Source organism: Scyliorhinus canicula, chromosome 19, assembly GCF_902713615.1.
Source record: "Scyliorhinus canicula chromosome 19, sScyCan1.1, whole genome shotgun sequence".
In the NCBI taxonomy this organism is placed as follows: domain Eukaryota; kingdom Metazoa; phylum Chordata; class Chondrichthyes; order Carcharhiniformes; family Scyliorhinidae; genus Scyliorhinus; species Scyliorhinus canicula.
The window spans coordinates 104,057,716-104,083,949 of NC_052164.1; the positions used below are offsets into that span (position 1 = coordinate 104,057,716).

General features: G+C 45.3%; 1 protein-coding gene across 5 annotated transcripts in view; it reads left to right on the forward strand.

The window, feature by feature from the left end:
- Positions 1-24,056, forward strand: part of ift46 (intraflagellar transport 46 homolog (Chlamydomonas)) — a 36,699-nt gene extending 12,643 nt beyond the window's left edge. For 3 of the 5 annotated variants that reach the window (XM_038779505.1, XM_038779506.1, XM_038779507.1), the window contains exons 4-12: positions 7,131-7,255; positions 9,785-9,859; positions 11,805-11,898; positions 13,010-13,138; positions 16,560-16,678; positions 17,283-17,349; positions 17,452-17,512; positions 20,359-20,444; positions 23,839-24,054. In XM_038779505.1, coding sequence (XP_038635433.1) covers positions 7,131-7,255; positions 9,785-9,859; positions 11,805-11,898; positions 13,010-13,138; positions 16,560-16,678; positions 17,283-17,349; positions 17,452-17,512; positions 20,359-20,444; positions 23,839-23,931 — 849 coding nt within the window. In that variant the 3' untranslated portion in view covers positions 23,932-24,054. Of the gene's footprint in view, positions 1-7,130; positions 7,256-9,784; positions 9,860-11,804; positions 11,899-13,009; positions 13,139-16,559; positions 16,679-17,282; positions 17,350-17,451; positions 17,513-20,358; positions 20,445-23,838 lie in introns of all 5 variants that reach the window. The other 2 variants (XM_038779510.1, XM_038779508.1) reach the window with 2 other exon arrangements.
- Positions 24,057-26,234: the final 2,178 nt, after the last annotated feature.

The window sequence follows — 26,234 nt, forward strand, 5'->3', positions numbered from 1 at the left end:
TATCTGCAGCAGCCTGAGCCTCTTCTGGGGATCTAACCTTTGCTTTTGCCTGAAGCGATTGCTCCCAAGCGCGGGACAATCTTTTGAGGACCCATTTTTCGTTATGGGCCTCTTCTGAGGGGTCGTAATTATTGCAAGCGCTCTGTCCTGCTTCTGTTGCGTGTGAGATAATTGTGCGCGTCCACTTAACCATGTTCTCGCGGGTTAAATGCGCTCTATCTAGCTGTCCGAAAACTGCGCTGAAGTGAATCCACAGCCTTCCTGCGAATGCTGTGGGGTGTTCGGATCTCTTCTGCCTGCACTTATTCAAGCCTTCTACGGGGTCACCTCTATTGTACCCGATGGCATCTAAAATAGCAGTGTGCATCTCCTCTAGGCTGCCTCCTGCCACGTTTTGTGGGTCGGGGAGGGCTGCCACTACACTCTGGTCTAAGCTCAACACGGTGAGCTTAACCTGCTCTCTCTCATCCAGGCCGTACATGGTAGCCTGCTGTTTTACTTTCGCAAAGAACTGGTGGGGGTCTGCGGTGGGGAGGAACGGAGTGATCTTTTCACAAGCGTCCCTTAGCTGGGTTACTGTTAAAGGGGTGGTGTAAGTTATGTCTGGGGCGCCTTCTGATTCGGCTTTCCGCTGTGTGGTTACGGGATTCATGGGTGCGGTTATGATCTGAGCTGTGGGGGGTTGGGGTGCCTGTCGTTTCTGCTGAGCTGCTGGCGCACATGTTCCCTGAACATAACGCTGCGCTGTCTCGCTTAATTCCTGCCAATCTGGGGCGTTTTCCCCATCTAACTGAGCTCCAAAGGTGCTTTGGAAGCCATTCTGCACCGAAAGCAGAGATTGCAGTTCCGCAATCTGTTTTCTGCATTTCGCGTGGTCAACTGTGCTTTGTCTTTGTTCGGTCGTTGCAGCGTGGAGTGCTCTCAAAGCTGCTTTGAGATCGGAACATTGCCTCTGCAATGCCTCCACCTGCTTTTCCGATTCCTGTCTTATCAGAACGGCACGTTGCACGTCCTGATAGGCTTTCTCATACTGGGTCTGGGAACTGTTCAGGTGAGCTAGACAAGACTGGTGAGCCCTCTTGGCATCATCCACCTCTCTACCCTTCTCTGCCAACTTCCCTTTAAGATCCAGGTTTTCTTTCTCGACGTCCCTGACATCGACCTTACTCATTCGGTTCCTTTCCTCTAAATCTGCCCGGAGCGTCCTGATGACCTCCTCTGCGCCTCGCAACTGTGCCAAGCAGGACACAATCGCCATCGGCTTGCGTGCTTTACTTAAACTCTTTTTGTGTATCTGAGAGAGGTTCTCCCACCAAGTATGACCTATACTTCCGGGACCTGTCTCCTCATTTGCACAAAACTCTTTCCAAAGGGGCCATCCCTTTCCCTGCAGATATTTGCGGAGTTCCAGCTCCCACGTGGGACACTGGCCTACCCTGCTACTGCTGCTGGTCGCTGCGACCACAAACTTTTCTGGATCCATCAGACGTTCCATTGCCTGCATGGCCATTTCCTCTGACTCTCTTTTTATAATTTGGAACAGGGGGTTGCTGGGGTGGTGTTTCGAAAAAGGGTACGGCTTACGCTATTTTCCGATTACAAAACTACCGAAAGTTTGTCGCAACAAAAAGCTTTCAGTTTTACCTTACAGCCCTGTTAGTACGCATGCACTAAACACACTTCCGAATTTCGCTTATTATTTTGAACACCTTGAATACTTGTGATCTCTTTCTTTCTCTGCAATTTGGAGTTCTAATTCAAATTTCAGGGTCCTGGACACTGTGGTGTTTCCACTTGCAACAGGGTCCCGGCGGATGTCGCCACTAAATGTTGCACGTTTTACTATGAGCGTAAAACGCGTTTATTGGAGTGTATTAACACGCCTCCGAGTTCGACGTGTGCTTAACACTGCTAGGCTCTGTTCTATGTAATTATTTAAGCTCTGGAGTCGCCAGCTGCCGTATAGGCAACGTCACAAGTATTCCAAGGTCAAATTCAAAGTAATAAAGACGATACACCGATTAGTCAAGTTCAAACGATCAATATTTATTATACAGTTAATAATAAATACTCATGCACACACACACTAAGAGACTAAGCTACAACTAAACATAAGCAAACAGAATACTTATCTAACAGGAACAGGCAAGGTCAGAGAACGAGGCCTTCGTCCTGGTTTTGTCTGCAGCCTTCAGCAAGCGTTCTGGCACTTGGGAGTCTAGCGGGCTTGGATCGCGTAGCGAGCGTTGAACTTACGGTTTCGGCGGCTGGTGCTCAACGGCTGGAGTCAGGATACCAGGTGTCAGTCGGGGCCGGAGCACAGGTTTAACAGACCGGACAACACGAGGTCCCTATCTTTTATAGGGGTTCCGTTGTCCTTCCCTCTTCTCGGGCGGGCTCTACCTATTGGATCAATTTCTTATCGATACTGGATTAATTCCCCAATGCGAGGGGGTCTCCGTGATGGAGGGGGCGTTTCTTATGTCCTTTTGTTCGGAGGTTTCTGGTGCCTCGATGTCTGGGTCTTGATTGGAATGTGTCCATTCAGAACCAAATGTATCTATTGTGTGGGTGTTCAAGTCTGATGGCCTCATTAGCATGCAAAGCGTTTTGCCATTTGCACCTAGCTAAGGTCTCTTCACCTGAGCCCAAACTGGTTTCTGCTGCTGCAGAATGCAAACTGCTCTTTGCAGACTGCTGTTCTGGCTGAACTGTCTGTTTCTCAGCAGCCTTCCATTTTAGTTTGGCTCAGTGTCCATTTTGCGTGGCCAGCATGGCTACAACACTACCTGATACAAAACCAGTATACACACAGACCCTTTCATACATTGAACATGACAGATGTAGATTTGGGTGTGGCATATTTTTTAAATGAACAGGTCTACTTGAACGATACAAATCAGAAGCTCAGGACAACAATAATGTTGAGAACAGTAGAGGAGAAACAAGATAAATTTGCAATAGCGGTAAGATGATAGCTCAATTCCTCCTACTTCTCTCCACCACCCCCCCACCCACCTCTCACACACACGCGCACAGGCACACACAGGCACACATACATGCGTGATTGAAAAACCAACTCGGATATTTTTAAAATAAATTTAAATTGCCCAATTCTTTTTTCCAATTAAGGGGCAATTTAGCGTGGCCAATCCACCTAGCCTGCACATCTTTGGGTTGTGGGGGTGAAACCCCTCGGATATTTATTTAAGATAGCAGTGAGATGGGTGTGCCTACTTTTCACTGCAGACTTTGTCCATCATTGGTATAGTGTTTGCTGGACACCTGAAGCCGGCTGCATTATTACTTTCCACATTATTTTGCGGAGCACTGCACCAGATAGTATCCAAAAAGCAGATCACGTGACATCCAGCCATCAGTCTTTCAGTCCATTCCAGAGAACATGGTTTTCAAGCATCTGTTCCACTCATCAGATTCCAAACTCCCTACAAACACACTCAAGTCAACTCACTCACCAATCTAGAAGTTACAATCCTAGCCACTGTAGCATATCACAATGCAATTGCCTCCAAATATGAACATCGCTTATTGTCACAAGTAGGCTTCAATGAAGTTACTGTGAAAAGCCCCTGGTCGCCACATTCCGCCGCCTGTTCGGGGAGGCTGTTCCGGGAATTGAACCGTGCTGCTGGCCTGCCTTGGCCTGCTTTCAAAGCCAGCGATTTAGCCCTGTGCTAAACAGGCCCAGCCCTGTGCTAAACAGCCCCAGTTTAATATTTAAACTATATACTATACTATATACTTTATACTAAACAGTTTAATATTTAAATCTTAAACTCATTGTACATTCCTTGGATTACTGTTCAACTCTTTCTACATTAACTGATGATTGGAGGCTCCAACAGTCCTTTTCTGTTCTCACTGGAGCACCATTTATATAAAAAGTAGAGTTTGAAGAAGCTGTCAGGACCTTCTACCATGCTTTTTTAAAAAAAAATCAGAGTACCCAATTCATTTTTTCCAATTAAGGGGCAATTTAGCATGTCCAATCCACCTACCTGCCCATCTTTCGGTTGTGGGGCAAAACCCACGCAAACACGGGGAGAATGTACAAACTCCACACGGACAGTGACCCAGAACCGGGATCGAACCTGGATCCTCAACGCCGTGAGACAACCACTGCGCCACTGTGCTGCCCTGGACCTTCTACAATGCTGATCACTGTTAGTAATGCCAGCTCTAAGGAATGGGGATAATCTATGGGTAATTTTAGGAACACCTGTAGGCAGATTCCTCTCCAAGTCCATAAGACAGTTGAGCAACTTTCAGGAAATTGTGTTTTCCTGTGATGCCTTACTTGGTCCCTCGCCATTCATTTCAGTGGTCTCTTCCCTCACAGACATGATAGGCCACTCAAGGAATTTTCAGACCTATATTGACAATAACCACCAATACATGAAGTGCCTGACCAGCTGAGGAGCCTTGTAGTTTCTCTGTTCTCTCATGTGGAAAACAGTTTATTGTAAATTCACCATGCAGTTCAACCTGGTGTCCTTTAGTCTCAGGCCCAACCATCTTCAGTTATGTCATCAGTGACCTTCCCTCCATCATAAGGCCAGAAATGGGGATATTTGCTGATCATTGCACATTCGCAACTGGTCAGATACTGAAGCAGGCCAAGTACAAATGCAGCAAGACCTGGAGAACATTCAGGCTTGGTCTGATAAGTGCTGAATAACGTTTGCACCATATAAGTATCAGGTAATGACCATCTCCAGTGAGAAATAATCTAATCATCTTCCCCTGACATTCAATGGTATAACCATCACTGAAATCCCAATATCAACGTCATGAGGGTCAGTCAGGAGTGTGTTGGAATACTCTCCCCTGTCTAGATGAGTGCAGCTCCAAAACATTCAAGAAGCTTGACAGAATCCCAGACAAAGCAGCCCGTTTGATTGCCACCCCTTCCACAAACATTCACTACCTCCACAACTGACACCGGAGTAGCCGTGTCTACCATTTACATGATGCACTGCAGTAACTCACCAAGGTTCTTAGACAATGCTTACCAAATCCGTGACCTCTGCCACAGAGAAGAATAAGGGCAGCAGATACCTGGGAACCACCACCTGGAGGGTCCCCTCCAAGACACTCACCACCCTGACTTGGAAATATATCGCCCTTCCTTCACTGTCACTGGGTTAAAATCCTGGAATTCCCTCCCTAACAGCACGGTGGATGTACCTACACCACATGGACTGCCGCAGTTCAAGAAGGCAGCTCACCACCACCTTCTCAAGGACAATTAATAAATGCTGGCCTAACAAGCAATGCCCACATCCCATGAACAAATAAAAAAAGCTGCTTTAGACCTGAAGTTAAACAATGCTGACCATCAAGATCCCAGATTCAGGGCTGTAGTGGTGTTGCCAAAATTGCCCTTGGTGCCCTTTGGGTTCAAGTAAAAGGGCAATCAACCAGTGTTACCATTCCTTTTCACCGTTCAATCACTTCAAGTACTGGAAAATGTGTGTATATATCAGAAGTGATTAAAGAATCAGATCACATGTGGGCACTCGCAACCGGTAATGCACATTCCCTGTAGTATTAAAGGACTATTGGCTCCATTGCCAAGGAAGTGGCAGGGCTCAGCAGCAGGCAAGTTCCGGCTCAATAAACGAGGGAGCTCAATAGGCCAATGGTCTTGTCTTGGTTTGAGTTTCTTGTGTTTTTTCAAAGTGGTATAAGTTGGCATTATGCCTCGTTCTTCTTGGATTTATACTCCTGTCAACCGATCACAGGGATCCTGCAGATAACAGCAGTAGGAAATGAATTACCCTTTTCAAAACTGAGTCAGAAGGGCCTTGGATTAGATTTAGGTTGAGTTGGCTGATTTAAGTTGATATGGCCCATTTGGCTTCAGTGTTGGCAGTTAGAGACTGGAGGAATCGGGCACGGTTCCTGCTCATGATCACTATCCACAGATGCATGTGCGTAGACAGGATCAGCCTCAAATGTCACTGATTAATAAGTTTGTGGACGACACAAAGGTTGGTGGAATTGCTGATAGCGATGAGGACTGTCAGAGGATACAGCAGGATTTAGATCGTTTGGAGACTTGGGCGGAGAGATGGCAGATGCAGTTTAATCCAGACAAATGTGAGGTAATGCATTTTGGAAGGTCTAATACAGGTAGGGAATATACAGTGAATGGTAGAACCCTCAAGTGTATTGACAGTCAGAGAGATCTAGGTGTACAGGTCACTGAAAGGCAACATAGGTGGAGAAGGTAGTCAAGAAGGCATACGGCATGCTTGCCTTCATTGGCCGGGGCATTGAGTATAAGAATTGGCAAGTCATGTTGCAGTTGTATAGAACCGCCACACTTGGGAGTATAGTGTTCAATTCTGGTCGCCACACTACTAGAAGTCTGTGGAGGCTTTAGAGAGGGTGCAGAAAGGATATACCGGGATGTTGCCTGGTATGGAGAGCATTAGCTATGAGGAGAGATTCAATAAACTCTGTTTGTTCTCACTGGAACGACGGAAGTTGAGGGGCAACCTAATAGAGGTCTACAAAATTATGAGGGCTTAGACAGGGCGGATAGTCAGAGACTTATTCCCAGTATAGAGGGGTCAATTACAAGGGGGCATAGGTTTAAGGTGCGAGGGGCAAGGTTTAGAGGAGATGTACGAGGCAAGTTTTTTTACACAGAGGGTAGTAGGTGCCTGGAACTCGCTGCCAGAGGAGGTGGTGGAAGCAGGGCCGATAGTAACGTTTAAGGGGAATCTTGACAAATACATGAATAAGATGGGAATATAGGGATACCGACCCCGGAAGTGTAGATGATTTTAGTTTAGACGGGCAGCATGGTCGGCGCAGGCCTGGACGGCTGAAGGGCCTGTTCCTGTGCTGTACTTTTCTTTGTTCTTTGTTCTTGGTTCTCAGGACCCAGGATCTCACTCTTTAGCATTCGCCAAGATACCAGAGTCGGCCAATCCTACAGAATTCCGAGAATGGGTCAGTGCCTCTAGGGAAGGGAAAATCAGCCAGAGTTCATTTCAGTCAAGAAGTACAGTTGTAGAAGGCTTAACAATATGGAACAAACACAATCAGCTGAAATTATTTCTTCTTCAAAATGAACAATCTTTGCATTTGTTTAACAGAAGAAGAAAGGGTCAAAGGCCTTGCAGCAGGGGTTTGTGGAGAATGAGGATGAGGAGGATGATGAAGATTCAGATGATACAGAATCTGATGATGATGACGAGGAGCATGGAGCACCACCTGAAGGGTGAGTCAGCGATAAACGTCAGCAGAAATGAAAATTGCCAGAGATGGGCAGCACAGTGGCCTATCCACCTGCCCTGCATATCTTTGCATTGTGGGGGTGAGACCCACGCAGAACGGGGAAAATGTACAAACTCCACACGGACAGTGACCCGGGGCCAGGATCGAACCCAGGTTGTTGGCGCCGTGATGCAGCAGTGCTAACCACTGTGTCGCTGTGCTGCCCCGCATTTCCATTTATGATGGGCTCAGATGAAAAGTGCCAATGGCATAAGGCTCAGAATCTGAGAGGGTGGAGAGTGCCTGATACTGCAGGACGTTTCTGTGAGCAGTCTGAGGACTGAATGAATTGAAGTATTTTATTCATGCTCGTCATGGCAGTTATTTATGTCCAGTCACTGTTGCTGACCATTTTTCATTGCATCAATTACAAAGGAGCCATTTGAAAAGTATTAATGCACCAACTATTTTTTGCCGTTCAGCACTTACTGACTGTTAATTGTATAATAATTCACTATTTCATTTGTGTTCAAATAATGGGAATTATCTGGAGAATCACCTTTGCTCCGATATGTAGGTGCAGATCCCAAATGCTCCCTCGGGAACTCAGCCCCACAATTTGAGCCATCTTGCGGAAATTTCCTCCATGCCATTTCAATCTGCATGACTGAGTTTCCTGATAGGCTGCTGCTACTACACTACCTTCACTTCTTCACCCTCGTCAACCATCGCGGTACGCTGCGGTGTTGCATCCTGGGGCCCCCAGAGGAGGGCTCTCTACGTGCGAGTTCTCCCCTTTAACTCTGGGATTTAGTCCTGTACCATTGTAGGTTAAGATGGTTGCTGGACTCCCAGGCTGTGTCAGGTTATACAGGGGGCTATTGAACAAGACCATTTGACCCTATTCTGCGACTGTGTCTGCGCCAGGTTGACCCTGGAGACGAAGCACGTGGTGTCCACTGATGGGCTTGAGGCCTTCCATGACAGGTGGACATCAACCCTGGGAACGACATTTTCATTTAATTAGGTAAGTTTCCTTTGTTAGATTGCTCCTTTAACAGGTTGTCACCCTGTCAATTAGTTTATTTTGGTTTATTCATGTGTTTAAGAGTTGGTGCAGATCCAAACCCTCCCTCAGGAACCCCAGCCCCACAACAACTTTAGCTGTTTCTCAGAAATTCCCTCTGCCTTCTCGATCTGCATGGTGGTGTTTCCTGTGCAGGTTGCTGCTGAGAACCCTTCACGTCCTCACCCTCACCAGCTATCTGAACTCTCGGTGCCATTCCGTCCTGTTGTCTGGAGCTGGCGGGGGACCTCCAGTGGAGGGATTTGTAAGTCTACTTTAGCATTGCGGGTTTGGCACAGAAGTTGTTGCAGTCCCTTTTAATAGAGGATTGAGATGTTTCACAGACTCCCATGTCAGGTCGCCTGTATTCTCTGTGACCTCAAGGAGTCAGTGTTCAATGTGTATAGAGGCCATGTGAAGTTGCTGTCTCTTTCCACAATTTGAAGGGATGGCTGCTCAATTTTGTTTACACTTCACCCCAACACTCCAGATATTTAGCCTCCTGGTACGGAGGGGGACAGGCAGATATGAACACACATATATACGAGTTAGGAACAGAAGTAGGCCACTCGGCTTCTCCAACCTGCTCTGCCATGTAATAAGATTGTGGTTGATCTGATTGTCACCTCAACTCCACATTCCTGCCAACCCCTGATAACCTTCCCCTCCTTGCTTATCAATAATCTATCTAGTCCTGCCTTAAAATTGCTGGGTAGGTGGATTGGCCAAGCTAAATTGCTCCTTAAACAAAAAGGATCTTATTTGTTTCAATCTAGTTGTCTCTTACTCTTCTAAACTCCAGTGACCACAGGCCTAACCTGTCCAGCCTTTACTCATAAGACAATCCAGTTATTATCTTTAATTGTTTCCAATGTATTTACATCCTTCCTTAAATAAGGCGACCAATACTGTACACAATACTCCAGATGTGGTTTCACCAATGATCTTTACAACTGAAACATAACCTCCCTATTTTTAGAGGGTCAGTGCAGACTCGAGGGGGCGAATGGCCGCCCCCTGCACTAGGGATTTTATATTCAATTCCTTTTGTAATAAATTATTACATTCTATTCGCTCTCCTAATTACTTGCTATACCTGCATATTAATCACCTGTATTTGTGATTCATGCACTAGGCAACCCAGATCCCTCTGCATCTCAAAGCTGAGAAATCTCTCACTATTTAGATAATAAGCTTTTTTTTTATTCTTCTTGCCAAAATGGACAATTTCACATTTTCCCACATTATACTTCATTTGCCAGATCTTTGCTCTCTCACTTAACCTATCTATATCAACAGCTACTTTATTTATGCCAGAAGGAACTGTAATTATAGGAGGAGACATGAGACACCAGGACTGTTTTCACTAAACTGAAGATTTTATTATTAAAAGGATTTAATTCAGATCTAGTGTTGAATAAGAATCTGGATCACTACCTAGAACCTAGATTGTTCTGTCTCTTTCAGTGCATATGATCCTGCAGATTATGAGCATCTACCCACCTCCACTGAGATAAAGGAGCTCTTCCAGTATATCACAAGGTAACCGTCAGCCAGTCATTTAAAACATTTTTTTTTAGAGTACCCAATTCATTTTCTCCAATTAAGGGGTAATTTAGCAAGTTCAAACCACCTACCCTGCACATCTTTGGGTTGTGGGGGCGAAACCCACACAAACACGGGGAGAATGTGCAAACTCTACATGGACAGTGACCCAGAGCCGGGATCGAACCTGGGACCTCGGCACCGTGACGCCAATAATTTATTTAATGTGGATCCCTGTGTTCATGACAGTGCTTTTATATTCCAGCGGGTTTGACAGTGGTCCTATGGCAATTCCTCAGCAATAATCTCCCACAGTGTATACACCCAAAAGCCTCTGTTCTCCCAACAGATGCCAGGCAGAAGGAACTTGTGAATCCAGTAATTACTCCCAAGATTCATGCCAAAGTGGATTTTTCAGTTTAGAACAAGCTGGCAATTTTATATTAATGACTGCAGCCAGCAGCAGATGGCGGACTTACTGTTTGGTTGAAAAGCATGTCCCTCATTCACTGTGTACCTGTACAGCATGTCCCTCATTCACTGTGTACCTGTACAGCATGTCCCTCATTCACTGTGTACCTGTACGGCATGTACCTCATTCACTGTGTACCTGTACAGCATGTACCTCATTCACTGTGTACCTGTACAGCATGTCCCTCATTCACTGTGTACCTGTACAGCATGTACCTCATTCACTGTATACCTGTACAGCATATACCTAACTGTGTACCTGTACAGCATGTACCTCATTCACTGTGTACCTGTACAGCATGTCCCTCATTCACTGTGTACCTGTACAGCATGTACCTCATTTACGGTGTACCTGTACAGCATGTCCCTCATTCACTGTGTACCTGTACAGCATGTACCTCATTCACTATGTACCTGTTCGGCATTTACCTCATTCACTGTATACCTGTACAACATATACCTAACTGTGTATCTGTACAGCATGTACCTCATTCACTGTATACCTGTACAGCATATACCTAACTGTGTACCTGTACAGCATGTACCTCATTCACTGTATACCTGTACAGCATATACCTAACTGTGTACCTGTACAGCATGTACCTAATTTGCTGTGTACCTGTACAGCATGTACCTAACTCACTATGTACCTGCACAGCATGTACCTAACTCACCATGTACCTGCAGAGCATGTACCTAACTCACTGTGTACCTGGACAGCATGTACCTAACTCACCATGTACCTGCAGAGCATGTACCTAACTCACTGTGTACCTGGACAGCATGTATGTAATTTGCTGGATACTATACAGCCTGTTCCTGACTCATGCTGAGAAGAGGGGAAATTTTAGTGTAGAGATGGGAAGGTGATCATTGGGAGCGTCGCCATGGGGGAAATTATGCATTTCTTGGCCAATTAGAAGGTATGATTTTACCCACACACTGAATTGTTTATCTCAACTGCTGGGTTGGAGAACAACCAACCATTTCCAAACAAACGAGGGGGCTCTGGATTCTCTCAAAACAAGAAAAAAGATAAGGAATGGAATTGTCAGGATTGAAGTGGAGAAACTTGTTTCCATCATGAAAAATAAAAAACCCGGGGGCATCCATCAATACAAAATCCAACAGGGAAATAGGAGAAATTTCTTATTTAGTGAGTGGTCAGCTGTAGAACTCACTACCACAGGCAGTGGTTGAGGCAAATAACTTAGATACTGGAAACTTAATGAGTTTACGAGAGCCTATGGAAGAGTAACTTGCTGAAAGCGGAGGGAAGATGGATGCAATGTGGTGATGCGGGTGGAGAATAAACAAGGGCACAAACTGAATTGGGCTGAATGTCCTGATTTTTGTTTGCTGTTTGTTTTCTTAAATCTATGTATCATCTCGCTTCCCTTTAAATGCATAAACTAAGCGAGTGTTAAGAAGTGGTTATGTATTTGAGTATGTTTGTCCTTGTGTGTAACAGATACACTCCACAATCCATCGAACTGGACCATAAACTAAAGCCGTTCATTCCTGACTTTATTCCTTCAGTGGGTGATATTGATGCCTTTTTGAAGGTAAAGAAGTTAAATATTAATGTAATAAATACATTTAACAGTGGTTTAGCACAGTGGGCTAAACAGCTGGCTTGTAATGCAGAACAAGGCAGCAGCGCGGGTTCAATTCCCATATCAGCCTCCCCAAACAGGCGCCGGAATGTGGCGACTAGGGGCTTTTCACAGTAACTTCATTGAAGCCTACTTGTGACAATAAGCGATTATTCTTATTAATTACAATACTTAGCTTCCCCTTCTTCATGATTGCTTTTCTAGCCTTAATTTTATGGTTTAATTTGTTGCTGTGTAGAATCCATATAATCTCTACAGTGTAGAAGGAGGCCATTCAGCCCAGCGTGTCTGCACTGATCCTCCAAAAGGACACCCTGCCCAGGCCCACTCCCCCTCTCTTTTCCCCGTAACCCCGCCTAACCTGCACATCTTTGGATTGTGGGAGGAAACTGGAGCACCCGAAGGAAATCCACGCAGACACGGGGAGAAGGTGCAAACTCCACACAGACAGTGACCCAAGGCCAGAATCAAACCCGAATCCCTGGCAACAGCGAGGCAACAGTGCTAACCACTCAATCTATTCTTTTTTAAAATTATTTTAAAAAACATTTTAAAAATAAATTTAGGAATACCCAATTCATTTTTTCCAATTAAGGGGCAATTTAGCGTGGCCAATCCACCTAGCCTGCGCATCTTTGGGTTGTGGGGGCGAAAGCTACGCAAACACGGAGAGAATGTGCAAACTTCACACGGACAGTGGCCCAGAGCCGGGACCGAACCTGTGACCTCGATGCTGTGACGCAGCAGGGCTAACCCACCGTGCTGCCCTACCACTCAATCTATTCTAACTTTTTTTTCTTAATGCGCCTGATGAGCATGTTCCACATGTAAAACTCACAGTAATGCATCAAACCAGGAACAGCCATTGACAAACTAGTTGATTAATAAAAATGCCCTCGGAGCCTGGGTCAGCTGGGCAAAGGCCAACGTATCTGTGGCATGCTAAGTGTTTAAACTATTTACTGATTTCAGCACACGAGAAATTAATAAAGACTGTATTGTGAATGTTTATCACTATGATTTCTCTAATTAGTGGAGTTATTTCCTACGTGACCTGTAGGTACCCCGTCCTGATGGAAAGCCTGACAACCTGGGCCTGATCCCATTGGATGAACCTTGTGCGAAGCAGTCCGATCCAACTGTACTGTCACTGTGGCTGACAGAGAATTCAAAACAGCACAGTATCACGGTAAAGGGATAAACAGTTAATAGAGGTGACACACCCTTCGCTGTAGTAACATTATTGATTAAACAAACCAGCTCAGTGCACTCGCTAGGGATTCAGCAGAGTGTAATGGAAATTAAGTTAAATTTATACAGTGTGCCTGCTTAAACTGAAAAATATCCAGCAGCATAATTCGAGAGTCCATCCTTGTAGACTTGTATCTAGAGAGCGTGCTTTGGATTATAGAATGTACTAGTGGTTACAAGATTAGGAGACCCAATCTCCAAAAAAGCTGTTGGTGCGGGAGGTCAGTTAAAAATTTCAAAACTGATATTTATCGATTATTGTTGATAAAGATATTAAGGGTTACAGAACCAAGACAAGCTGGGTGGAGTTAAGATACAAATTAACCATAAACTAACTGAGTGGTGGAACAGGCTGGAGGGGCTGAATGGCCGCCTCCTGTTGACATGTAGGAATTATTTTAGAGGATGAATTCAGAGCATCATGCAAGAATTGTACATTTCATGTACTTTTTTCTCTAAATAGTCGTTTGGTTCCACAGAACTTGAGTATTGCTGAAAAAGATAATTTGTTGAAGCTTTTCCTCTTGCACTCATCAGGACAAGCACAAGAATACCAATGTCAGGGGAAACAACAACTTGATACTGTATGAGAGGCGTTTAATGTTCTTGTCGGATGGCCTGATTTATATTACAAGAACACTTGTAGCTCAAGCTATAAACAATTTCTTAACGTTAACTGGATGAACTATATACAAAATAAATGAATTACAATATGATCATGCACGAGCAACCTACCTTTTCCAGCTCTACAGTCAGTCTCCGGTCACCTGACTCTAACATTCACTTATATACTAATGAGACTCCTAGTGGTCAGCCGGTGAATTACAACACAACCATGATATCATAGAATTTCATAGAATTTACAGTGCAGAAAGAGGCCATTCGGCCCATCGAGTCTGCACCGGCTCTTGGAAAGAGCACCCTACCCAAGGTCAACACCTCCACCCTATCCCCATAACCCAGTAACCCCACCCAACACTAAGGGCAATTTTAGACACTAAGGGCAATTTATCATGGCCAATCCACCTAACCTGCACATCTTTGTGACTGCGGGAGGAAACTGGAGCACCCGGAGAAAACCCACGCACACACGGAGTGTGTTCATCACAGAGAGTGCTGATTGGTTGGCAGGTGGACTTTGGTAGGCACCTATCACACAAATTAATAATGTGATATATGAATTTCAGTGCCAGTGTGATGCTGGGTAAGTAGGTTATACATCCCAAACACTAGCTGATCGTATCAAACAGCATGTGTCTTCTGCTGTTCGCAATAAGCAAGCTACAGACTGTACCCAACCAGCCCATGCTTACAAAACTCAAAGCACAATGTCCAGCATTAGATGTGATTTGGTGGAGCAGCACGGTGGCGCAGTGGTTAGCACTGCTGCCTCATGTCGCCGAGGACCCGGGTTCAATCCCAGCCCCAGGTCACTGTCTGTGTGCAGTTTGCACATTCTTCCCCGTGTTTGCATGGGTCTCAGCCCCACAGCCTAAAAAGATGGGCAGGGCAGGTGAATTGGCCATGCCAAGTTGCCCCTTAATTGGAGAAAAAAAAAAGAATTGGTTACTCTAAATTTATTTTTTTTCATTTAAAAGATGTGATTTGGAGATTGGAAGCCACATATATTAATACATAGAACCCTGTTCTTTGCAGACAGAAAGAACATGTACACACATTGCACCTATTTAGGCTAAACAAAATAAATGGCAGCTATCCTCAGGGCAATGCTTTGACCAATCGGAGTCAAGCTGCCTGGTTTAAATTTTCAGTCAATGCTTGGTAGTTAACTGTCAGCCACAATTATCTGGTACATTCTCCATGGCAATGCCTCTACCAATACGTTTATTTACCAACCAATAAACACTCTCTGCTCACATATTATAAGTTGTTGTTTCCCCTGATATTGGTATTCTTGTGATTGTCCTGATGAGTGCAAGATGGAAAGCTTTGACAAAATGTATTTTTTCAGCAATACTCAAATTTTTCCCTTAGTGGTGGCGTAATTAAAATCGGGGATGCAAAGGGCCCAGAACTGGAGGAGCGCAGATATCAGAGAATATTTAATGTTTGCAGGAGATTACAGAGACAGAGAGGATTAAGGCTATGAGGGATTTAAAAACAAGGTTGGGAATTTTAAATTTGAGGTACAACACAAGCATGATATCACCACAAAGAGACTTGGAGAAGGAGAGAAGGAAAACAGGTCTGTAACTGTCTATCTCGGTCTAAGGAATTATTCCTATAGTTAAAGGTTCTGGTATTACACCTGAATTGGAGGGCTGTGACTAGTGGTGTTCCGCAGGGATCAGTGCTGGGACCTTTGCTGTTCGTAGTATATATAAATGTTTTGGAGGAAAATGTAACTGGTCTGATTACTAAGTTTGCAGACAATACAAAGGTTGGTGGAATTGCGGATAGCGATGAATACTGTCAGAGGATATAGCAGGATTTAGATCGTTTGGAGACTTGGGTGGAGAGATGGCAGATGGCGTTTAATCCCGACAAATGTGAGGTAATGCATTTTGGAAGGTCGAATACAGGTAGGAAATAGATAGTGAATGGCAGAACCCTCAAGAGGATTGACAGTCAGAGAGATCTAGGTGTACAGGTCCACAGGTCACTGAAGGGGGAAACGCAGGTGGAGAAGGTAGTCAAGAAGGCATACGGCATGCTTGCCTTCATTGGCCAGGGCATTGAGTATAAAAACTGGCAAGTCATGTTGCAGCTGTATAGAACCTTAGTTAGGCCACACTTGCAGTATAGTGTTCAATTCTGGCCGCCACACTACCAGAAGGATGTGGAGGCTTTAGAGAGGGTGCAGAAGAGATTTACCAGGATGTTGCCTGGTATGGAGGGCATTAGCTATGAGGAGCGGTTGAATAAACTCGGTTTGTTCTCACTGGAATGATGGAGGTTGAGGGGCGACCTGATAGCGGTCTACAAAATTATGAGGGGCATAGACAGAGTGGATAGTCAGAGGCTTTTTCCCAGGGTAGAGGGGTCAATTACTAGGGGGCATAGGTTTAACGTGCGAGGGGCAACATTTAGAGGAGATGTACGAGGCAAGTTTTTTTACACAGAGGGTAGTGGGTGCCTGGAACTCACTGCCGGAGGAGGTGGTGGAAGCAGGGACGATAGTGACATTTAAGGGGCATCTTGACAAATACATGAATAGGATGTGAATAGAGGAATACGGACCCCGGAAGTGTAGCTGATTTTAGTTTAGACGGGCAGCATGGTCGGCAAAGGCTTGGAGGGCTGAAGGGCCTGTTCCTGTGCTGTACTTTTCTTTGTTCTTTGAAAGTGGCTTTTAAGTGCCTTCATGGTGTGGTTATCATTCATTTCTTTTACAATAGCAATTGAAGGTGAAAAGTCTGGAGAATGCAGAGAAGAACCCAAAAGCTCTGGATAACTGGATGGAAAGCATCAGTGAACTGCATCACTCCAAGCCACCTGCCAATGTCCACTACACCAAGTGAGTGATGCCTGTCCCCTCTCCCCACCTCTTCCTGCACTTTCTAACCGGTTCATTGTATCAAATATTCAGAATCCACACAGCAACCTGACATTGTACTGCTTGCCCCTTAGTTGTGCTAACAGTGGATATTCTTGTCAGGTTGAGTATTACGGATGTGGTTTCTGAACCCGTTGCCTTGTGCTGCTTGCCATTTTTGAAGGTTTACAGGATATCCTCTTGTGGTGTGAAACATCTATCTAGCCAGTAACTCAGATGCTGGACTTTCCCTGACCACATTAATATTTTTCGTTTCAGCAGTAAGCTGCTACAGTTGTCTTCAAAACTCTCCGTTAGGGAGGGGGAAATGAGCCAGGAATCCTGATCATTGCCCAGTGACCACTGCTGGAAAGCACAGGGGCACCGAGTGATGACAGGGATTAACCACGTAACCCATTGAGTCACTGGCCCAGTTTGAATGTGAAGCATTGTGATGGCTCCAGGTGGTGGATGATAATTATGGAACTTTACCCCAATAAGACCCATTGCTCTGGGGAGAAGAAGGGCTAAATGATCAGCTTGTAGCTATGAGCTGATGTAAATTTATACTCTTCCTTCCTTACAGGCCAATGCCTGATATCGAAGCTCTCATGCAAGAATGGCCACCAGAGTTTGAGGAGCTGCTGGGGAAGGTGAGTAAGTCTGGTCAGGACTGTAAAGCTGTGCTATGTATTAGCATTGCAAGTGTGAAATATTTCCCTCGTGACTAAATTATATAACTTCTTTCAACCTAGGTGAGCCTGCCAACAGCAGAAGCCAACTGTGACCTGACCCAATACATTGACATGATCTGTGGTAAGAACAATGTTAGAACACTGAACCAGACCCCAACTTGTATTAGGATCCAGGAAGGGAACCCCAAATAATTTTTATATTTGTAAAACTGTGAGGAAAGGATACTTCACCCCAGGAGTGATGACTGACCAATAGGTGTCTTTTATGTTAAAACAAAGTTTAATTTAAACACGGAATTGACCACGTTAACATCAGACACAACTTCACAATTATCAGTTAAACAGTTCTTAAATTTAAAAAAAATTTAAGATAGTAAATTAAGATAGTACATTCAACTATCTACATCTACCATTATTTCCATTTAAGCAACCCAATACAGTTCAAATGCCACTTATAAATAAAGTTAACAAAACAGCTTTACTCATTTATCTGTGCACAACTTTTGAGAGAGTTCTTTTCATGAGCAGATTCAGTACGTTTCTGCTCAAACTGACAGCATTTGGCAAAACTGCTGTTTAACTTAAAATCCTATAACATACTGCAAAACTACAGATAGTCCTGGCTCCTCCCATTATTATATAATTTGTATCCCACTAAGTTCCATGACCTGCTTGGCTCGGCCAAAATACAATCCCTCAGATTATATACACTCCAGGGAATCTCCAGCAATCAAAACACTATTCCATTAGTCTTTAATCTGTAACCAGGTAAGTGTTTAACATGAATAATCATCTCATCTTTTTTGGCTCTTTAATTACAGCTTTAGTAGTCACACTGCTTGTATTTTCATTATAACCTACGTGGATCCTGTTGGCTAGGGACAATTGGTTACCCCATGTTCTTTGGGGAATATGAGCTCCCCCAAGGAGAGGATGGGGGGGGGGAGGCGATGGGCAATCATTAGCAGTGCAGCTGTATAAATAGAGCTGGCCAGAGTGGTACTGGCCAGAGAGGGAACCAGTAGTGAATTGCTGGTACTTTGTACATATTGTTGTAAATAAAGTTACTTTCTATTTGACTCTACAAACTCGTGCTGGATTCATCGTGGCCCCCACAAAAATTTTAAACCAGGGTTTTTAATAATAATCATCATCTTTATTAGTGTCACAAGTAGGCGTGTATTAACACTGAAATGAAGTTACTGTGAAAATCCCTTAGTTGCCACACTCCGGCGCCTGTTCGGGTACATGGAGGGAGAATTCAGAATGTCCAATTCACCTAACAAGCATGTCTTTCAGGACTTGTGGGAGGAAACTGGAGCACCCGGAGGAAACCCACGCAGACACAGGGAGAACGTGCAGACTCCGCACACAGTGACCCAAGCTGGGAATCGAACCCAGATCCCTGGCGCTATGAAGCAACAGTGCTAACCACTGTGATACCGTACAGCCCATAACATTATTGCAACAGAATATAATATATAACAATTTCTAAATTATTCACAGCAAGTGTTAGCATTAAACAATTGACAAGAAGGAAGTTAATTGCATATTGGGTAACTTCAGAAAACCTGTCCAGATACAGAATGGCTGCCACACTGTGTATGGATCGGAAATCTGTTCCATCCACTCTCAAATCTGCGTGATAATCCAGACTGAGGATTTGAGATGCAGTGTCGTGCGTCAGATCCTGTTTATTCGACACTGCATCTATGAGTCAGCCATATCCTCAGCCAAGGTGTTAACCTCAGCAGCTCGAGGCCCGGGAGAGAAATAGATCAACAGGCTGCCTGATGCTGATCACTGTGCCTCCAGTCCAGTGTGGATGTGAGACATCATTCAGTCTTAGCTGTGGCAGTGCTGCTTCTTTCATGGTTGAATAGCCTGCGTATATTTCCTGTGAAGAATAACTAGTTTGGGAGGCACTGAGGACTGACATCTGGAATTGTCACCTCAGCAAGGTTCAATACCTACAGGGGAGGAGAGCAAAACATTTCTGCTTTGTTCCAACCATCAGCATGTAGATGAGATTAGGAATTTTCTGTGTGATATTTTCAAAAAGAACTAGTACTCTGTACACCAACTCAATGCACTGTCCGCTGTACTGCACCCAGACCCACACCCTTACCCTGTACACCAGCTCAATGCACTGTCCGCTGTACTGCACCCAGACCCACACCCTTACCCTGTACACCAGCTCAATGCACTGTCCGCTGTACTACACCCAGACCCACCCCCTTACCCTGTACACCAGCTCAATGCACTGTCCGCTGTACTGCACCCAGACCCACACCCTTACCCTGTACACCAGCTCAATGCACTGTCCGCTGTACTGCGCCCAGACCCACACCCTTACCCTGTACGCCAGCTCACTGCACTGTCCGCTGTACTGCACCCAGACCCACACCCTTACCCTGTACACCAGCTCAATGCACTGTCCACTGTACTGCACCCAGACCCACACCCTTACCCTGTACACCAGCTCACTGCACTGTCCGCTGTACTGCGCCCAGACCCACACCCTTACCCTGTACACCAGCTCAATGCTCTATCCACTGTACTGCACCCAGACCCACACCCTTACCCTGTACACCAGCCAATCAACGGATTTAACTATGGCAGCTAATCAATAAGTCTAAGTAAAATACTGTAGATGTTGGAAAACTGGAAGAGAAACAGAAATTGCTGGAAATATCCAGCAAGTCTTTCGGTGTCTGTGGCGAGAGAGAAACAGAGTTGATGATTAGTGTTCGCTGTTTCCCTCTCCACTCATGCCATAACCCCAGCTGAGTACTTCCAGCACTTGCTCTTGTTACTCGATGTGTGCCCATCACAGCCAATCAACAGAGGTTCTTCAGGAGTTCATTAGCTTAGTCTCTGAGGAAATATCCCATTTAATTTGCTGCAGCCCAAGCTATTGACAATATTTATTTTAATAAATACTTATTTTCCTCCCTCCCTCCACAGCAATCCTGGATATTCCTGTGTACAAGGACCGCATTCAGTCCTTGCATGTGCTTTTCACCCTCTACTCTGAGTTCAAAAACTCACAGGTAAGAGTCATTGTGATGCGGTCTGAATCGTTGGGCCTCACTGTTTTTAGTTATCCTCAGAGTCTGAGTCACACAACAATCTGCAATTATGGCTGTCAGATTCCTCTATAAAGAAGGAAAGTCTGTCAATGTTCCCGCCATTCTTGCTGTCTCTTTGTCTCTCCAACAATGATTCCACTCTCCATTGGATGGCATTTGTGCAGAATGAATGTACCAGCTCTGGCCCAGTGACTGTCACCAGACAATTCTGGGTTCAGGTCCCATTGAGGAAGTGCTGCACTGTCAGAGGCTCAGTACTGAGGGAGTGCTGCACTGTCAGAGGATCAGTACTGAGGGAGTGCTGCACTGTCAGAGGGTCAGTACTGAGGGAGTGCTGCACTGTCAGAGGATCAGTACTGAGGGAGTGCTGCACTGTCAGAGGGTCAGTACTGAGGGAGTTCTGCACTGTCAGAGGGCCAGTACTGAGTGAGTGCTGCACTGTCAGAGGGTCAGTACTGAGGGAGTGCAGCACTATCAGAGGGTCAGTACTGAGTGAGTGCCACACTCTCAGAGGAACAGTACTGATGGAAAGTTGCACTGTCAGAGGGTCAGTACTGAGGGAGTGCTGCACTGTCAGAGGGTCAGTACTGAGGGAGTGCTGCACTGTCAGAGGGTCAGTACTGAGGGAGTGCCGTAGTGTCAGAGGGTCGGCACTGAGGTAGTGCTGCACTGCCAGAGGGTCAGTACTGAGGGAGTGCCGAACTGTCAGAGGGTCAGTACTGAGGGAGTGCTGCACTGTCAGAGGGTCAGTACTGAGGGAGTGCCGTAGTGTCAGAGGGTCGGCACTCAGGTAGTGCCGCACTGCCAGAGGGTCAGTACTGAGGGAGTGCTGCGCTGTCAGAGGGTCAGTACTGAGGGAGTGCCGCACTGTCAGAGGGTCAGTACTGATGAAGAGCAGCACTGTCAGAGGATCAGTACTGAGGGAGTGCTGCACTGTCAGAGGGTCAGTACTGAGGGAGTGCCGCACTGTCAGAGGGTCAGTACTGAGGGAGTGCTGCACTGTCAGAGGATCAGTACTGATGGAAAGCTGCACTGCTTTCAAATCAGATGTTAAACAAAGGCTTCATCTGTCCACCTAGATGTTGGTACGGGATTGTGCAGTGACTATTTTGGAGTAGGGGAAGTCCCCAAATCATCCTTAGTAACATTTTTACCCTTGTCAACACTAAAGCAAAATATCTGGTCATTATTTAATTGATATTTGTGGGAGCTTGCTGTGCACAAATTCCCACATATCCTAGACCACAATGCATGTCAAAAGTACTTATATGGCTGAAAAGTGGTTTGGGACAGTTTTTCTGAAATTCGTAAAAACATTCATTGAAAACAGGAGCAGGAGGAGGCTATTCGGCCATTCGAGCCTGCTCTGCCAGTCATTATGATCATGACTGATCTATATGAGCAGCACGGTAGCATAGTGGGTAACACAGTTGCTTCAGAGCTCCAGGGTCCCAGGTTAAATTCCCATCTTGGGTCACTGTCTGTGTGGAGTCTACACGTTTTCCCCGTGTCTGCGTGGGTTTCCTCCGGGTGCTCCGATTTCCTCCCACAGTCCAAAGATGTGCGGGTTAGGTGAATTGGCCATGACAAATTGGTCTTCGTGACCAAAAAGGTTAGGTGGGGTTACGGGGATAGTGTGGCGGCGTGGGCATAAGTGGGGTGCTCTTTCCGGGGGCTGATGCGGACGTGATGGGCCAAATGGCCTCCTTCTGCACTGTAAATTCTATATTCAAGTTCAGTACCCTGATCCAGCCTTCCCCCATATCCCTTGATCCCTTTAGTCCCAAGAGCTGTATCTAATTTCTACTTGAAATTACACAATCTTTTGACCTCAACTACTTTCTGTGGTAGTGAATTCCACAGATTCAACACTCTCTGGGTGAAGAAATTCCTCCTCACCTCTGTCCCTTATCCTCAAACTATGACCCCTAGTTCTGGACTGTCCCACCATCAGGAACATTCTTTCTGAATCTACCCTGTATAATCCTGTTAGAATTTGATAAGTTTCAATGAGATCCCCTCTCACTCTTCTGAACTCCAATGAATATAATCCTAACCATAATCCTTAAATCCTGAGTGGATATATTGTAATATGTATACGGTGACTGGTCACCGTTAAGATTCTTACCTGAACTCCATTCTCATTTATTGTGGAAATAAACACACTCTTTGGCTCAGCAGGTTTGTCTTACTGATTCACATCCGGAATCTCACTTCCTGAAACTGCCCCAATGCTCACTGCTCAACAGCCCTTGTTTCAACCTTGATAGCAACATACCAGCCAGGAACCAGAGTCGGCCATTCAACTCTTCAACCTGTTCCACCGTTCATACTAGCAGGGCTGATCTGATTGTGGCTTCAACTCCACCTCTGCCCCTCATAATGATAAGCACCCACCCACTTCGGGCAATGGTGTAGGGCGAGATCTACTGTCGCGTTGCACCCGAAAAGCAGCGTGGCGCAGCCAGAGGATCCACAAGATCCCACTTCTGGGATCTACCTGGCTCACCACGAGATTTTTTTTTTCTCGAAAATATTTTATTAAGGCATTTATAATTTTAACACTTCTAAACAGAAAATCCAACAAAGACAAAAAAAAACACAATAACATAGCCAGCCCCCCCCCCCCCCCCCCCCCCCAAACATCGATACCAACTAACATGGACCATATAAACACTCTGTCTTGCCTGGCGACATTTAATGTGATCTCTCGAGATGCAGCGAATTGAATCCCGCCATTGTGGGTGGGATCACTATCTGGCAAATCTGCATATTAGAGTGAGGAGTGAGACAACTAGTCTCACTCTAATACGCGGTCTCAAGATCTGACCAAGGTGTGGGATCTAACACCCTCGCCTTGGAGACTTCAGGTGAGCGCCGTTCAGTGTTGGTCCCCCACAAATGGGGACCAGCTGGGATGGCACTTGTGGGGGTCTCCCAGGGGATCGGAGGGCCCCCAGGTCACCTATGCCTTGGTTGCTATGTTCTAGGTGCTTGTCCTGTGGGAAGGGTGGTACCCTGGCACTGCTGGTGCCACCCGGGCATGCTGCCACCGCTGGCCTGGCACCCTGGCAGTGCCACTGTACGCCAGCGCGGATGGAACTCCTCCATACAGGCCCTGGCCACGCATTCCCTACTGATGACCCCGATCTATCCGGATGGGCGTTGGATAGCGTGGTGTTTCTTGGCATTCCGAGCTGCAGGAAACACCCGGCCAATCGCACGTGCTGTCCCCATTCAGGTAGATTGTGTCGTACCTTTTTCTGACAAACACTTTGCAGTCGAAGGGAGCAGTGGGCAGGGGCAGGTGTTTTCCTGTTGTCTCCAACCAACAGCTCTCCTCTCCTGTTTGCAGCATTTCAAAGCTCTGGCTGAAGGGAACAAGGTGAGCAGTTGTGAGGAGCCGACACCTCACAGTGCAGAAGCGGACACTGTGACATTCGACTGAATAACAGCTCTGAGCAAAAAAATCTCTGGAAACTTCTGAATCTTCCTTTTGTTTTAAAAACACAGCTTCAGTTATTTTTCTATTTATTGTATAATTTTTCCTAATAAACATTATTCTGAACAACGTTTATCCTCATTAATATATTGCATCTTGTACAACTGGACAAATGTGTCACAGGGCCTTTGAGTATAAATAGACACACTGTTCGGTATGTCATCAGATATTCTGTGCAGCCATCTATCCCCTATGCCAAGGTGTTTAACTTTTATATTTGTCTTGCAAACAGAGACAAAAGTACAGTGAAGATTCACAGTTCCCATGCTGCTATGGTCTGATTCCAATCCATTCTCCGCACATGTTCAGTCAAAGCCCATATTGGAAAAAGCTGAAAATTGAGTTTTTGTAGGGTAGCACAGTGGGTAGCACTGTTACTTCACAGCTCCAGGGTCCCAGGTTCGATTCTCGGCTTAGGTCACTGTCTGTGCGGAGTCTGCACGTTCTCCCCGTGACTGCGTGGGTTTCTTCCGGGTGCTCCGGTTTCCTCCCACAAGTCCTGAAAGATGTGCTGTTAGGTAATTTGGACATTCTGAATTCTCCCTTTGTGTACCCGAACAGGTGCCGGAGTGTGGCAACTAGGGGCTTTTCACAGTAACTTAATTGCAGTGTTAATGTAAGCCTACTTGCGACAATAAAGATTATTATTATTATTTCTTATAATGCAGAAATGGCAGACATGTTGAACAATTACTTTGCCTCAGTATTTACAGTTGAAAAGGAGGATAACTTGCTGGAAATCCCCAAAATATTAATAGTCGATAGAGGACAAGGACTTAATACAATTAACGTAAGTACAGCATTGGAAACTAGGCGATTAACGGAACTAAAGAGTGGCAAAATCCCAGGACCTGATGGTCTAAGGGTGTTAAAGGAAGTAGGGAAGTACATTGTAGATGCCCTAACTGTAATCTTTCACATAAAAGCAAGTTATTGCGGATGCTGGAATCTGAAACAAAAACACAAAATACTAGACAATTGCAGCAGGTCTGACAGCGTCTGTGGAGCGAGAACGGAGCTAATGGGTGGATTCTGGATAATCTTTCAGAGTTTTCTGGATTGGAAAATTGCACGTTACTCCATTTTTTAAGAAGGGGGAAACCAAGGAATTACAGACCAGTTAACTGAACATCTCGCAAAATTTTGGTTGATCGGGGAGAGGAAGCACAGTGGCGCAGTGGTTAGCACTGCTGCCTCATGGCGCTGAGGACCCGGGTTTGATCCCGGGTCACTGTCCACATGGAGTTTGCACATTCTCCCCGTGTCTGCGTGGGTCTCACCCCCACAAGCCCAAAGATGTGCAGGGTAGGTGGATTCTCCACACTAAGTTGCCCCTTAATTGGAAAAAAAAAAGAATTGGGTACTCAAAATGTATTAAGAAAAAGAGGGGAGAGCCAGCATGGATTGGTGAAAGGAAGTCATGGCTAACAAACCTCATTGAATTTTTTTGAAGAGGCCACTAAGGTAGTCAATAGGGGAATGCTTCTGGATGTTAATTATATGGACTTCCAGAAGGCATTTGAGAAAGTCCAGTTAAAAGACTTAACTAAGGTGGAAGCCCACGGAATTGAGGGCAAATTATTGACATGGTTAGAAAATTGGTTGAGTGGCAGGCGACAGAGAATGGCGACAATGTACTCTGCTTGGTAGAATGTGACTAGTGCTGTACCACAGGGATCTATGTTTGGGGCCTCAGTTATTCAGATTATTCATAAATGACTTGGATGATGGTATCGAAAGTCATATATCCAAATTTGCTGATGATACAAAGTTAGACGGCATTGTAGACAGTCTGGATGATGGCATAAAATTGCAAGATGATATTGACAGACTAGGTGAATGGGCAAAATTGTGGCAGATGGAATTCAATACAAGCAAGATATCCATTGGACCAAAAAAGGATAGAGCAGAGTACTTTCTAAATGGAAAGAGGTTACGTACAGTGGATGTCCAAAGAGACTTGGGGTTCAGGTGCATAGATCCTTAAAATTCCATGAACAAGTGCAGAAAATAATCAAAAAGGCTAATAGAATGTGGCCCTTTATCATTGGAGTACAAAAACACAGAATTTATGCTGCAGCTTTTCAAAACCCCGGTTAGACCCCATTTGGAGTCACTGAGAGCAGTTCTGGGCACCACACCTTAGGAAGGATATATTGACCTTGGAGGGAGAGCAAAGTAGGTTTACAGAAATGATACCTGGGTTACAGGGTTAAGTTACGAGGAGGGATTACACAAATTAGGCCTGT